General features: G+C 30.9%; 1 protein-coding gene across 1 annotated transcript in view; it reads right to left on the reverse strand.

The window, feature by feature from the left end:
- The window catches only part of LOC105159018, a 1,613-nt gene continuing 1,574 nt past the window's right edge, over positions 15,174 to 15,212 (reverse strand). The window contains exon 6 of the mRNA XM_020694736.1: positions 15,174 to 15,193. Coding sequence (XP_020550395.1) covers positions 15,174 to 15,193 — 20 coding nt within the window. The remainder of the gene's footprint in view (positions 15,194 to 15,212) is intronic.

Genomic DNA, 15,212 nt, shown 5'->3' on the forward strand with positions numbered 1-15,212 from the left:
GTCAGTAATAAGTTGATTGAGAGTAGATATCAATTTTCATTCAGTTTGTTTTGTTACTACCAACAATTCGTGAATTTTGACCAACCGGGAACTAATTTATCAGACGAAAGCAAACATTATAAGAATTAGATGTAATTTATCAAACCATGTGGAGTTTACGTATAATTACACCAAATCTTCGAATAGAAAAATATAATTATTCCGAACATAACGTAAAATAGTATTAAAAACTAAAAACTATATATAGATAACAATAAATATGGGACATCAAAAGAGTGCCTTCACTTAATAACAAAATATAAACAAAATGAAGTAGCTTTCTTGTGGATAATGCTAACCTAATCTTTGGTAAAGAGCACGACAATAGGAAATAAAAAAATTCAAAATTTTAAAGTTTTTTAAGAGTTAGGGATTTAAAGGAATATAAACAAATTTATTGTAATTAATAAATAAAAATATTGTAAATAAATATAGTTCCTAAGCAGTTTTGAAAAAACATTGGAATTTTACCATTTTAAGGAAAATTTTTAATTTAAAATGTCATTATATATATTAGAAATACGAAAAAAAGCACATATATCAATAGTCTAGAAAACTCTATCATTGCAACTAGATCAAAAAATTCCATGACTAAATATTGCATTATATATTTTGCTCATTTTATTTATACACGTCACGATGGATTACATGTATAAAATATTATTCAAATTTATAAATAATAATAACTTTAGATGCAACGTATGCATGAGACAAAGTAAAAAAATATAACACTAACTTTAAAATGAAATGTCCAAATATATGTATGTATTCATATATATTTATATAATAAAGTTATTATTTGACATCAATGTTGTCTCCATATTGTCAACTTCGAACCGGACATCACAATGCAGCTTCAGTGATATTTGGGAAGTGCTGCTTAGAGTTTTTTAGTAGTTGGAGTCTTCGATCCGTTTTCCTACACAATTGCAGATAATGCTAAGTACAAGGATCAATAATAGACAATCAAGTGTGTATTGACGAGGACAATCAGACCTGTATATGAAACTTTAATATCGTACAGCTCAAGCAAAAATATCAAAATAAAATAATAGTCGGATATGCAATAAAAAGTTTGAAACTTATTAATCTTCGATTCGATCTTCTCTAAATGTATAAAAGAAGAAGAAAAAATTCGAAAGCTCTTCTATGTGGTGATAATACAAAAATATCACATCCTGGGCCGTCGAATGAAATTCTAACTTGGAACAGCGTGCATCTAAAGCATCTTTTATTAAGATCAATGCAGTTATATATAAACCCAAAGTAATAGCATGATGAACCAAAAAGTCTCCATGATCTATTGTGAAGAATAATGAATATGTATTTTCATTAACAACATTTAATCAACTGGCCGGATGCTTCGAGCTGCATTGAAAGTCGGGTTGCTCGTTGAAGATAAAAGTACATGAAACCCATACAAGTTTACCATGAGCTAATTGTATCCATTGAGCAAATGTGGTTTTGATCAAAATTTGCTTTTTCAAAGTACCAAAAGCTGGGTCAGATTGGCCCGTCCGTCCCAATAGTCTGAATTGAGAGCCATGCGATGAGGGTTACGTGGAACAATCTTGGAGCACCAACAGTACTGACTGTCCCAATAGTCTAATTGAGGGCCGCAGGATGAGGGTTACATGATACTATCCTGGAGCGTCTGCTGTAAATTATATATTAGGCGCAACTTGTAAATAGTGTACGTCTAAAGAAACTCCAGTACAATTTTAAATGTTTACTCTTACTTTCGTGTAATTGTTATATGACTTTAATGAGGACCTTTACTAATTTTTTATTGTTGGAGTGTTTTTGTTGGGACGGCCTCAGCATCTCAGAAGTATTCGGTTCAATTTCAGGTCTATTTTCTACTATTCAAAAAGTGATATAGATCGGACTAACTTGATCATATATACATGTATATGTTAATGTTATTATATATGTATAATTGTCATTTTATACATACATGGAGAGTGTAAGTGCCTACTAGCCGACCTTCACATGGAAAAGGCTTCAAAAAGGGGAGTGGAGTCGTACGTTGAAGAGTTCATAATTTGCCTGTGATCCCTTCATTTCTGGCTACGCTTACACGTCCGTGATCTATAATCCTCTCCACATACGCAAATTTCGCCTTTTGGGTGACAATGAACCTTCCTCGGTCCATGCACCACCCAAGATTTTTGGTCAAGGTATTTATGTATATTGCATTCATATTTTTATAACATGGACAAACGTAATTGACGATATTACGATCACATAATTATAAGATTGTAAATTTGATTTGGATCGAAGTTCTTTACGATTTAGAGCTGATTTGGCAAAGATCTGGAATATCAGTCTTACGAGTATTATGAGTTGAACTACTGACGGTTGGTCTGCACATACAACTGATTAGGTCAGCTGAGGTGGCCTTAACTAATTAAAACCCTCCGAAACTCAAGTCAAATTAGGGTTTGAGGTTATAAGGGATCGCAGTAAAGTGATTACATAGTGCGATCTCTCAATAATAAATGTGTATTTGTCAAATGGGCCCTTTAAGTATGTATAGGTCTTTATGCGTCAAAATTCATACGGGTCACGTATTAGTAGGACAGTTGTTGGGTCATGGGATCAAGTGCGACCCAATCCAACCAAAAACACGCGGAATCTTTTCAATGTTAAGACATTTTTCTCATTTTTTTTAAGGTATTTCGATCCTTTTGTTGATTTAGTGTATTTTTCTGATCAAGGTTTAAATTCTATCAATATGTAATCATTGTTCTTCTTTAGTAATAGTTATTATTTTTATTTTAATAATTTTTGTTGATTAATTATAAATATTTAATGTTAAATACTTATACATTGATTATTGTATTTGTTTGGAACTGAGATTTAATGATTTAATCGTAATGGATTTAGTAAAAAAAAGAAAAAGAAAAAGAAAAACGAAAGTTCCAAATTTTGTACCAATTGGGATAAATTCAACACTTGATCGTAATAAAAGATAATAATCTGAATTCTTAATAAAATTCGAGGTTTTTTCAGCTCATAATTCATTTAATTAGCAATTTTAGTAAATGAAGTATATATATTTTTTAAGTCAAATTATTTATAACGTTGATTCACGTGAACCAATCATGTGATAAATTGTCTCAATATATTACAAAAAGCCCTACGATGAATTAACTATGAGTTAATATCAATACCATGTAAAAAATAGGGAAAATTATAATTTTAGTCCTGTAATTTAGGAGTGATCGCATTTTTAGTCTTGTACGAATTAATTTTCGCAATTTAGTCTTGTAACTCCATAATTTTGGTAATTTTAGTCTTTTTTCCAGCCAATTTGGCTGGAAATTGCAATTTACTTGCAATTTTGGTCCTGTAAATAAATTCATGCAAGACCAAAAATGCCAACTCTCTCAAGTTATAGAACTAAAACTGGCGACGACCCCTAAATTACAGACTAAAATTGCAATTTAATTGAGCCATGTGCAAGTCACATGTAATATTCCACCCAAATTGGCCAGAAATGATGAGAATTCCAAATTTTTTAAGTTACATGACTAAATTGCGAAAATCAATTCATGCATCTGGACCAAAAATGCTTCCCCCATAAGTTACATGACTAAAATTACATTTTTTCCTAAAAAATATGCCAATTCGTTAGTATGTTTGCGGTTAAACGCGCGCAATTTATTTTCATGTGATATAAAAAATGAGCAAAAAATCAAGCACTACGAAGGATTGTTTGCTTTATTTTTCAAAGTATTAATTGGTCATTACTTATAATCCTTCTTTTAATTATTTTTTTAATAAGAAGTTATTATAATTAAATTCCCTCAATTTTATTAACAATTTGTTTGGTTCAAGCGAAAAATAAATATATAAAAAAAATAGAATTAAAAACGGATGTATAAGAAAAATATTTGGTTAGGAAGAACAAATAGACTGAAAGTAAAATTATAGAAACTCCTTCCGAAGTCAATTTTGTTTCTGGCCAAAATTAATGTGAAAAATATAATTATAAGGCTAAAATGACCCAAAAAAAATCATTTTATGTTTATATTTAATATATTACCTATATACATAATTCACCTATAAAAATAGACTCAATTTCTTTTCATATATTGGAATCTAAAAATACTTCATTTTTATACTTTTATTAATAAGCTTTTAGGTTTATTCTTATTTTTTGAATAATTTAAATTATTTTAATATTAACCTGTTTATTTTCTAGTTCAAAATGATGAGAAAAAGGTCAATTAATAAAATGTGATGATTATATTACACACCTGATCTATAATCTATTTATATAAATTATTTCCGTCTTTTGTGATAATTACAGAAATCTTCTTTAATAGCAAAAAAGCAGAGGTAGTTTTTGTAATGTTGTTGACGTTTTTGAAGAGTGAATATGTAACTTTTTAAAAAATAGAAAGAAATAATGCTGATGTTTCTAGTGGATGATTTGTATAAAATAGATTATAGATCAAGGCTATAGTTATAATTATTTCTAAATTTCTCATACCAAACAAAAAAAAAAAAAAGAATATAACATTTATTTTCTTTTGGATAATAGATTTTATTTTTTAAAAAAAAGAAGATGTTATTCATTGTCCTTTTGACTTCCCTTTTCATGTAATTGAACTAAAAAAACGTAGGAAAAATCAAAGCGACGTACTCGTTTTTTTCCCGTGTTTTATGAGAGTTGACTTATCCATATATCTCATCTCATAATAAATGTGAATCCATATGTCACACGTAACTCATAGTTGCAAATATATATATATATATATATATATATATATATTATTATAAAATAAAGAGATAATTACATTTACACACCTTGATTTATAGTCTATTTACACAAATCATTCCTATCTCTTAGATAATTACACTACATCCACTAAAATATGATTATCACTTACACAAACCACTCTTTACTATTAGAAGAATTACATACACACCCCTTAAAAATGTTAAGCATCATTACATAAATTACCCTTATTTTTTGGCTGTCAAGGGTAATTTCTATAATTATGCAAAAGACAAGGGTGACTTGTGTAAATAAACCATAGATCAGGGGATTTAATGAAGTAAACACTTCAATTGATGAACGTCTAGATAAATTTACCTCTCTAGTGGAGCGACTTATTATAGGAAGTACTCAACAAGTTAAAACTTGTGACATGTGTACCTCTTCGGGTCACTTTACCGATACTTGTCCTATGCTTCAAGAAGAACCCATCATGCATGTCAATACCGTAGGAGGATTTTTTGGATCATCACAAAGGAGATATGATCCATATTGCAACATGTACAATCCGTGGAGAGATCACCCCAAACTTAGCTACAATTCCCAACCTCAAATTTGGTCACCTTCTCAATCCAACTCCAATTCATTTATGTCTCTCGAGTATATCATGAAAACACTCGCCACTACCACACATAAATTCCAACAAGAGACTCGCGCAAGTATTCAAAATATGGTGTCTCAAATGAGTCAATTGGCATCATCATTCAGTCGGTTGGAGTCCCAAGGTAAGTTACCCTCCAAAACTATTGTTAAGTCTAAGCAAAATGTTAGTGTTATTGCCTTGTGCAGTGGAAAAGAGTTGCAACCCAAGAATAGCACTAGGCGTGGGCACGCGCAACAGGGCAAAACAGAGGATAAAAATTCGGTTAAGCGTGGTCACTCAGAATAGGGCAAAACAGAGCATTAACTCAAAATTCCTCTAGAACAAGCTGAAAAATCCAACCAAATTAGCAATGACACTCCCAAGGTGTTTGTGCTCAAACCTCCCTTACTGGAGAGATTTGGTAAGTCCAAAAAGAAGGAAGAGGAGAAGGAGATCCTTGAAACTTTATGCAAAGTTGAGATAAATCTTTCCTTGCTTAATGCAATTAAACATATACCTCACTATACAAAGTCTTTCAAGGAGTTGTGCACCACAAATCCGAATTAAGAAGTAATGAAAGGATAATTATGGGAGAAAATGTATCCGTCATTCTTTAAAGAAAACTACCTCATAAGTGCAAAGATCCGATTATATTTTCTATCCCTTGCAAAATTGGGTAGATTGGAATAGAAAAAGCCATGTGTAATTTTGGTGCTTCAGTCAATATTATGCCTCTTACTATTTATGAGTTTTTGAATGTTGGCTCATTGAAAGAAACCGGGATCGTGATTCAACTTGTTGATCTCTCCGTGGTTTATCCTGAAGGAGTTCTTGAGGATGTATTTGTGCAAGTAAATGAATTGATTTATGACGGGGGATAATTCTCTCAATTCCACATCCATCTTGCTAGGAAGTCCATTCCTTAAAACCTCTAAGACCAAAATTGATGTTGATGTCGGAGTTCTCTTTTATGAAATTTGATAATGAGGTTATGAGTTTTAGCATGGTGGTGTCCCATAAAATTCTAATAATATGCATTTTATTTTTCTTATGGATTTCATTGATCATTTGAGGTGAGAAAATGCTGTGTTCGATAGTGGGTGAGCATTTAAGATGACAATCAACAAAAATCTCACCCCGAGTCCAAGAACTTATAGGAATAAAGTCTTTCATGACAAAATAAGTTCGAGAAATAAGTCATCCATGGACCCAGAGTTCTCCTAAATCCACACCATCATCGGGTGCATTATATAAAAGAAGTGGATTTAGAGTGTCCAACTTATTTAAATTGAGGCACAATAACGTCTAGCGAAATACATTAAAAAAAGGCGCTTCTTGGGAGGCAACCCATTCTCTATATTTTTTCTTTTCTTCTCATCTTGTTTCTCGTGAGTGTTGTGACATTACTAATACAAACAGTCGTTCAGTTAGGTGTGCCTACGCCTAATTCAACACTCTAATCTGCCCAAATGCAGATTTGTCATCTGCAGTTAGGCGTGTAAATGCCTAAACTCGCGATTTAATGTGTCAACAAGGAAAATCCATCACCTTGAGTTAGGCGTGTCCACGCGTAACTCAATCACCTAACTCAGTCCAAACACATCCACACACACTCATACGTTCTTTTTTCTTTTTTCTATTTTTTTTTCTTTTTACTTATGTTTTACAAATAGAAAAAATCCAAAAATATTCCGTTCTTGCATTAGTCTCTTTTCTCTTTTGCAGCAATTCAAAGAAGAAGATACCCACCTCAACTCATCACACCTATTGTGCACTTGAGGATACATTAATTCAAAACACACTCAGGGAAGTTTCTCTTATTTTTCTCAAACTTTTGTGCTTGATGATGAAATTGTCTCTCATTTTCGCATTGAGGACAATGTGTGTTTTAAGCTTTGGTAGGGATAAATCTTGCTATATTGCTAGTGTTTGACTGCAGGAATTTTTGTTGATCGGTGCCTAATATCCCTTCTATGTTTATTAAATGACATCGTGAGAACCCAGTTACCCCCTACTTGGCCCTTCCAAGGACTAGTAGAGTACTAAGGAACATGGATGTATTATAAGTATGGATTTTGACATTAAGTGTGGGGATGTCTCACCTATTTTGATTATATTTTATATTAAGAAAGTTTATAAGCTAATATATCATATGATAATCTCGTTCTATGCCTCATGGGAAAATGAACAAAGAAAGAGAGAAAACCATGAAGAAAAGAAAAAATTACCTTAAAAAAGAAGAAAAGAAGAAAAAGTGTATTCTCTCTAAAGCAAGACAGTCAAGTCATAAAAAGTGGGACGTAAAATTAGAGCATTAGTTGAATAAATTTTTGAAGCTTGCATTCTTACATCTATTACTTGGTGCTCTATTTCAATTTACTTGGATTTTTACCTCATCTTTTCCAAAAATTCTTACCCCTAAATCAAAGCTCCATTATAACCAAAATCTAAGACCTGTTGATTCAACTGTATGCATATCTATAAGTGACGAAGATTTTGGTGTATAATCAAGCCTATGGTGAAGTATTTTCATAGAGAACATTTGAGCGAAATACTTAGCCAAAACACTTGAGAGATTGGGAGATATGAGAGAATAGTCATTCTGACTTTTCATGCTTAGTTTTTTTATGAAAATCATCTTGTGAAAACTTGTTTGAAGTTTGTTGAGTTGTCTCTTACCATGTGGTATATCATTCTTTAAACATCTAACTGAATTTTCGCTTGGGTACTTTCATCTACGATCTTATGAAGCTTGGAACGAAATTTGTGAACCCTTTTGATCATTAGTTCTTTACATCGAGGACGAGCAGAGGATTAAGTGTGGGGATATTTGATAAGAGTACATTTTGTGTTAAATTTGAGTGATATTTTGTTGTCTTTTGCATGAAATGCTCCTAATCAATTGTCATATTGCAACATTAATCCATAATGGATTGATGAAATGAAAAAGGAAGAAAGAAGCCAAAAAATCAACACTTGATAGATTAGAAGGATGAGTTACGCGTGCCCCCACCGGAACCTACAGAAATGCGATTGAAAAAGGAAAGTCAAAGAAACAAAATTTGAGAAGATTTGAGACGAATTGGGACACCTTTGACCGATTGGAAACTACATTTGTTGGAACAATCTCTTCAGGATAATAATTTTACTTCTTTAAGACTTTAGTTTTATTAGAAATTTACCTTTTTTTTAGTTCTAATAGGATTAGGCAACTACTTAGTATTTATATGTGATGTAATTCACCATATAGACGTCTTTTGATCTCCCATCTTTAGGGATATTCTCTGTGTTTTTCTATAATATTTTCTCTTCTCCTTTTATTTGTTCTCTCATTAGCATGCTAGGGTAGTCTTTTATTTCTAGTTAAAGATTTGGTGAATGCTTGATTCCAATATTACAATCTAACTTGTGCTTTCTACTCTCATTCATATGGGTATTTGTATTGTTCTCTATACTTTTATTATAATAATCTGATTTATGAATGATAAGTACCGTTATTCATTGGCAAGAATATTTGCTTAGTCAATTGAACTCGCAAATCTGTAATTATTTGTTTATTTCAATAACTAGTGGTAACGCAGCATAATTGATTATGTTGTAGTTTTCGATTATATTGTGGGAAATGCACAATTTAACTTACATAAATCATCCTAGGAATTTATTGGTTAGAATTGGGCCTTTCTAATTCTTAATGTTGTTGGTAAATTAAATCTTAAAAATATTCCCAAAGTTGTTTATTGATTAGGGATTTAGTCAATGGACGTTCCTTGACTATCAACAAAGTAAGGAAATCTGAAGTTGATAGGTCATATCAGTGACCATAGTCAATTTATCTATCATGAATAATTGTTATTTTTGTATTTATAATCAACTGAGCAATTGAGCATGATCCTGTTTTTACTTAAGAAATTTTTCTTCTCATATTTATTTCTTTTTTTTATTTTCTGGACTTAGACTTTAAACAAAATCTGCCCATATTTTATTTTTATTTTTATTTGAAGGAATTAATTGAAAACCAATATATGTAGATTCGACCTTACTCACTACTTTCACAAATTTTAGTAATAAAATATTTTTGATGGATTCAACACCCATCACTTTAAGATTTTGAATCTTGATCAGTAACATGAACTTGTCTTAGAATTCAACCCACTTATTACCGGATCGACAACTAATTGATAAAAAATTACAGATGATATTTGATGAAAATACACCAAAGTGCATGTACTTCTTCCTTAATCGTTGGAAGAATATTATATAACTTATGCCCTAAGTATATAGGTCTCAATTATTAAATAACCTGAATTTTTTAATAAGGAGATTGCAATTTCAAGTCATGTTTAGCATTTTTTGGTGGGAAGGGGTATCACTTGTGTAGCTTAATCTTCAGGGCATTTTATTAGGGATAGGATAACATTGTCAGACCCTTAGACGAGGGCGTCGGAATGTTGCAGCACGTAACGTAATTAATGTCCCATGATACGAAATATTTTTCATTTTGCTGTTAAGACTTTAGTATTTAATATAAGTTTTAGGAGAAATAGTATTTTTTGTCCCATAATTTAGTATCTTTTTACTTTTGGTCTCATTGAATATGAGATCTCACTTTTGATTCCGTAACTTCTAAAAAATAGTATTTTTGATTCCATGATACATTTTCGTTAAATATTTCAACATAAAATAACACATGACCGTCAGATCCTTTACACTTTTTGTCCCATATATTACTATATTCTCACCATTTTGGTCCCATAACTTTAAAAAAAGTAGCACTTTTGGTCCCTTGCACTTAATGTCACGTGGCCTTTTCCGTTAAACATCCAACAGAAATGTGTCATGGATCAAAAGTGCTACTTTTTTAATATTACGGGACCAAAGTGAGAATTTCGTAATCAATGAGATCAAAAGTAAAAAAGCCCTAAGTTATAGAACGAAAAATGTTATTTCCCTTAAGTTTTACAACTTATTTGGTCCAATTGATGTGAAACATATACCAGTATTAATAGGCTTGAATGCAATTTTTGTTTTGTACTTTTTGTATTTGGCATTTTAGTCCTTTGTTTTTCTTAAATGGCAAATAAGTCATCTAACTTTTCATTTTTTTCGTGAGTTTAGTCCTTTAATTGTCGGAGTTTACAGATATTGTCAGAAAAAAAAAAAACATGTATGATTTTTCTATTTGAGACTTTTGTTCCCATTGGTCAATTTATGCCAGCATGAAAGCAAAGGTTTTGGTCCTTTATATATATATATATATATATATATATATATTGATGTTTTACTACTTTATATTTATAGAATAGCAAATATGTCCTATAATTTTTAATTTTTTATAATTTTGGTCCATTAAATTGATCAATCAGAACAAAGATTCTAAACTAAAAAAAGCATGTGTCCACTCCAAAGACTAGAGGACCAAATTCGTGAATTGATCAACAGGGCATATATTTTTTTCGGGCAATATTTGCAATTTTCAAAGTCTAAAGGATCAAATTCACAAAAAGTTAAAAAAAAACGTAACATGATCTATTTGCTATCTTAAAAGAATAAAGAAATAAAACATCAAATACAGTAAAATAGAAGATGAAATTTGTATTTAATTCAATATCAATATATATAGCATAAAATCCATACTATTTATACAGTTAATGAATATTTCATATGTAAAATATATATACATAATAAATATATAACATACATTAATTATGAAAAAAAAAATGAGGCTACGAGTCCATTAGCACATTTTAATCTGGGACCGATCGACAAAACAGCCGACCATGTCATGGAAATAAGTGGAGACACGATGATTTGAGGCATGCAATCAACTTGTTGAAATCAAATTAATTATATAATAAATATAATATATTTAGTATATAATTAATTAATTTTTAAAAAATTATAATTGAACCAAATTCGGTCTAAATTATAATTTCCCAATCATCATATATACCCTATAATTCTTACATAAAAATAAATATTTAATTGGTAGCTTAAGAATGTCAAAATGTAGTGGTTACGTGATTCCAACTTAAGTTGACATTTTAGCAGAAACAGACATAATGCAGCTTTTATATATATATATATATGGTTGAATTTTCAATATCAAGCAACATGTAATTCTTTTCTTTCTTTTTTTTTTTTTTTAAATGCAATGGCTCATTTTCTTTTTTATCCTTACTAATTATAAAAAGGGAAAAATGCAATTTACCCCGTGATACGAGAAATGAGCAAAAAATTCCTTACAAAAAATAAAATAGCAAATTATTTCATATGTAAACCATTAATAAGGGATAATTTACTTCATTTTCTGTAACACGGGAGGATTTTTTTAAAAAGAAGTATTTGCTCATTTGCATATCACAGGAGGTAAATTGCATTTAACCATCATAAAAGGACACATTATGTTGTGTCTAACATAAAAGTTATTATGTGATTTTTACATAAATTGCTTTTTATTTTTTATAATATGTTTATTCCTTTTTTATTGAAAAATTAATTTATTGGAGAACAAAAATAGAATTTTGCATATTAGGATAGTTGTCGTACCAATTTTAAAACTCCGAAATTATTGTTTTTACCACATCACATATCTTCAATCCCCCAATAATCCTGACAGGATAGGGTGGCATATTGGCAAGAGCAGTTGAAAAATCAGCACTGATCCTTCTTAAATTAAGGAGAAAAAAAAAAACAATAATCGTAACATCTTCAAACTCTCCCTTCCTTCTCTCTTCAAAACCAATACCACCTCACATTTCGAAACCCCTCCCCCACCTCCTCGATCGGCAAAGGGAAAAAAGACAATTCATAGGTAGTCAATAACCCCTCCCCCACCTCCTCGATCGGCAAAGGGAAAAAAGACAATTCATAGGTAGTCAATACATGTATACGATGTATCATTTTGTTTACAATTAGAATATTTTTGTGCTTGTTTTGATTTATTTTTAAAAAATTTAGGCTCGTAAGAACCTTGTGTGTCTACTGGGGATAAATATAAATTACCCCTTGAAATATTAAAAAATGACAACCCCCCTCTCAAAAAGAAAGGGTAATTTTAATAAAGAAACATCTTACCCCTCTCCATTGGGCAGTGTAGTTCACTCATTCATTTTGCGATTGATTTAGTTATTTCGGTCTGTAATTGGTCGCATTTACCCTTAATTACTGAATATAAAAGTTGAAAAATATTATCACTTTCTCTTTTTTTATTTAGTAATTACTGGTAAAAATGACTATTTACAAATCAAAATAGCTAAACCAATCGTAAAAATGAAAGAGCGAACTATAGTACCCAGGTTGAGGAGGGGTAATATGCTTATTTATTAAAAGGTTGGGGAAACTCTTTCTCCCTAATTCTTTAGGTTTTTTTTTTTTTTTTGCACTATTTTTTAATATTTCAGGGGTAATTTGAATTTATACCGCATCTACTGCTAGTATAAAATATGAAAATAGTGTTAGTATGTACCCTCACGAACCCGTCAGTAATAATTGTGTCAGCACTTTATGTATTGGTCAGAATCTATAAATTGGCTTATTATAGCAAAAAATTAAATTTTATTCATATGAAGATTAATACAAAATTTATAATATATATATATATATATATATATATAACTTCACTAAACTTCTGGATGAAGATTTAAGACATGTTATGAATATAACAATGTTCGATCTTGACCACTAAATTCGATATGGGGTTTTTTGGTTTATGAATTGCTTAACGAGAAGAGTGTTGATCTTTAATTTGGCGATGTCAATTGCGAAGTGATATTGGGCCTAATTTATTTAATTTGGATATATATATGCTATTTTGAGCATTTTTATTTATTTTTTCTTACTTTAGGATTTATTTGATATATTTGTAATTAATAGTTCTTCTAAAATTGTTATTGGATTTTTAATTTGACTTTCATCCCTATATATGCTTTAATTTATGAATGCAATTTTCTCTTTGCTTTCTTATTATTTTATGAATTTATTAGTTTATCTAATTACTTATATAATCATATTAGTTAATTACTTTTAATCTATTCCTTAATCACCAGAAAAAAGAATATATGTTTTTGTGCTTTACATATTTTAACTAATATTTTCTTTTCTATATATTAAATAAAACAATGTACGTATTTATATATGTTTCTTTTAATTAAATGAACTGCTTTTTAGCTAATCACAAGAGATTTTTTCTCCACTGTAATTTTCAGTTATTTTTCCGCTATATATCTCATTTAAAAACTTATTTCATGATGAGTTGTATTAATCTTTTGCCTTTTCTTTTAAAGTGTGAAAATCGATATAATTACCTTTAAAAAAAGGTTATAATTACATCAAAAATTTAAATTATTAGTAATTAATATATGTTCATTATTAATATCAAATATAAATAATTATTACAATAAATTAATAATTATATTTATGTATTGATGGAATTCGAATGAATACCTTGATAATGGAAAGAAACAAGAATGAAGCCTCCTCCAATCCCATGATGCATATCAGATCAGGACATTGAGAACACGAAGGAGGGCTGCGTGTCCGTGGGGTCCCCTTCGATGATTGACAACGTTTTCTCGTCTAAGTTCACAACAACTGTGCATAGTGTGTACAGTAATGGACCTGAAACATCCACAAACACACACACATTCATGGTTCAAAAATTATTACAAATGAATGTAAGTATGTTTCGTATTTTTTTTCGAGCGGTCGAAGGTCACTATAAATACGAATCATGTTTGTATAATAGGCGTTTTTACATATTAATTAGGTAGTCGACATTTTATTTTTGTTTTACGAGTTTTTGATAGTGAGTGAGGGAAAACCCAATTTTAATCTGAAATATCGAAAATGCTCTTAATGAAGGGTATTTTAGTCATCACAAGGAGTAGATCTGCGCGCCAAGAAAAACGGGTTGGGCCACCCGTCATCCGCATCCGTTTTATGACTGAAGACCTTAGTACGCAAGAATAGTCGTCCGATCGAGGACGCCCGCTATTCAGATATTGACTCGTGGCACAAACAACAGAAAAAAAATATGGGCCCAATAAATACCCCGACGCACCGTTTTAGAGGTAACTTGTCTTTTAGCATTTTTTACCTACATTCCCTAGATCGCATATTTTTACCTCAAACTCCAATAACTTGAGCGTCGGAAGGTTGTTGTCAAGAACGACCCGACGAGCTTCACGTTTGTGTTTCATCCTCAGGACCCAATCACTAGATCTTAGGAGAGCACGTGGTCAAGATGGAGATCATCACTCGAGGTCGCATATCGCGAGCAAGATCAATGGGGATTTTGAATTGTTTTTACTCTGTGTTATGTTTTAAATGATTTTTGAGTCCTTTTTTTCCATAACAACCCAAAAATAAAACCAAACATTACGAAACAAACATCTCGAAGTGGAGAGATTATTGCAACGTCTGATTTTATAGGCTAAGGATCTTTTTATCAAGCATTTATGTCATACACTAATGTCGCACCCCTGTGTGTATTATACGCATCCGAATATGTAAATCGGTCGTTGGTGTGACACTAATATTGGACATGAAATGGTAAGAGAAGATCAGACTGAAGTTTACATACCTCCCATGTAAATAGGATATTTGCTGTCGTTTCTGTCCCCAAGTAGCAACAGAAAGTCCTTTCTTGATGCCTTAGGCAGCACAACAGCTCTCTTCTGTCTACTCAATGAATTCTCATCTCTTTCCTACACAACCCAAACTTCCAGACATTACCAAAAGAAAACCTTAACCTGTCTGTCTTGTTCAGACACGAGTTTTCAGTTCTAATCAGAAAAACAGGAC

Source organism: Sesamum indicum, linkage group LG1, assembly GCF_000512975.1.
Source record: "Sesamum indicum cultivar Zhongzhi No. 13 linkage group LG1, S_indicum_v1.0, whole genome shotgun sequence".
NCBI classification, from domain to species: Eukaryota; Viridiplantae; Streptophyta; class Magnoliopsida; order Lamiales; family Pedaliaceae; genus Sesamum; species Sesamum indicum.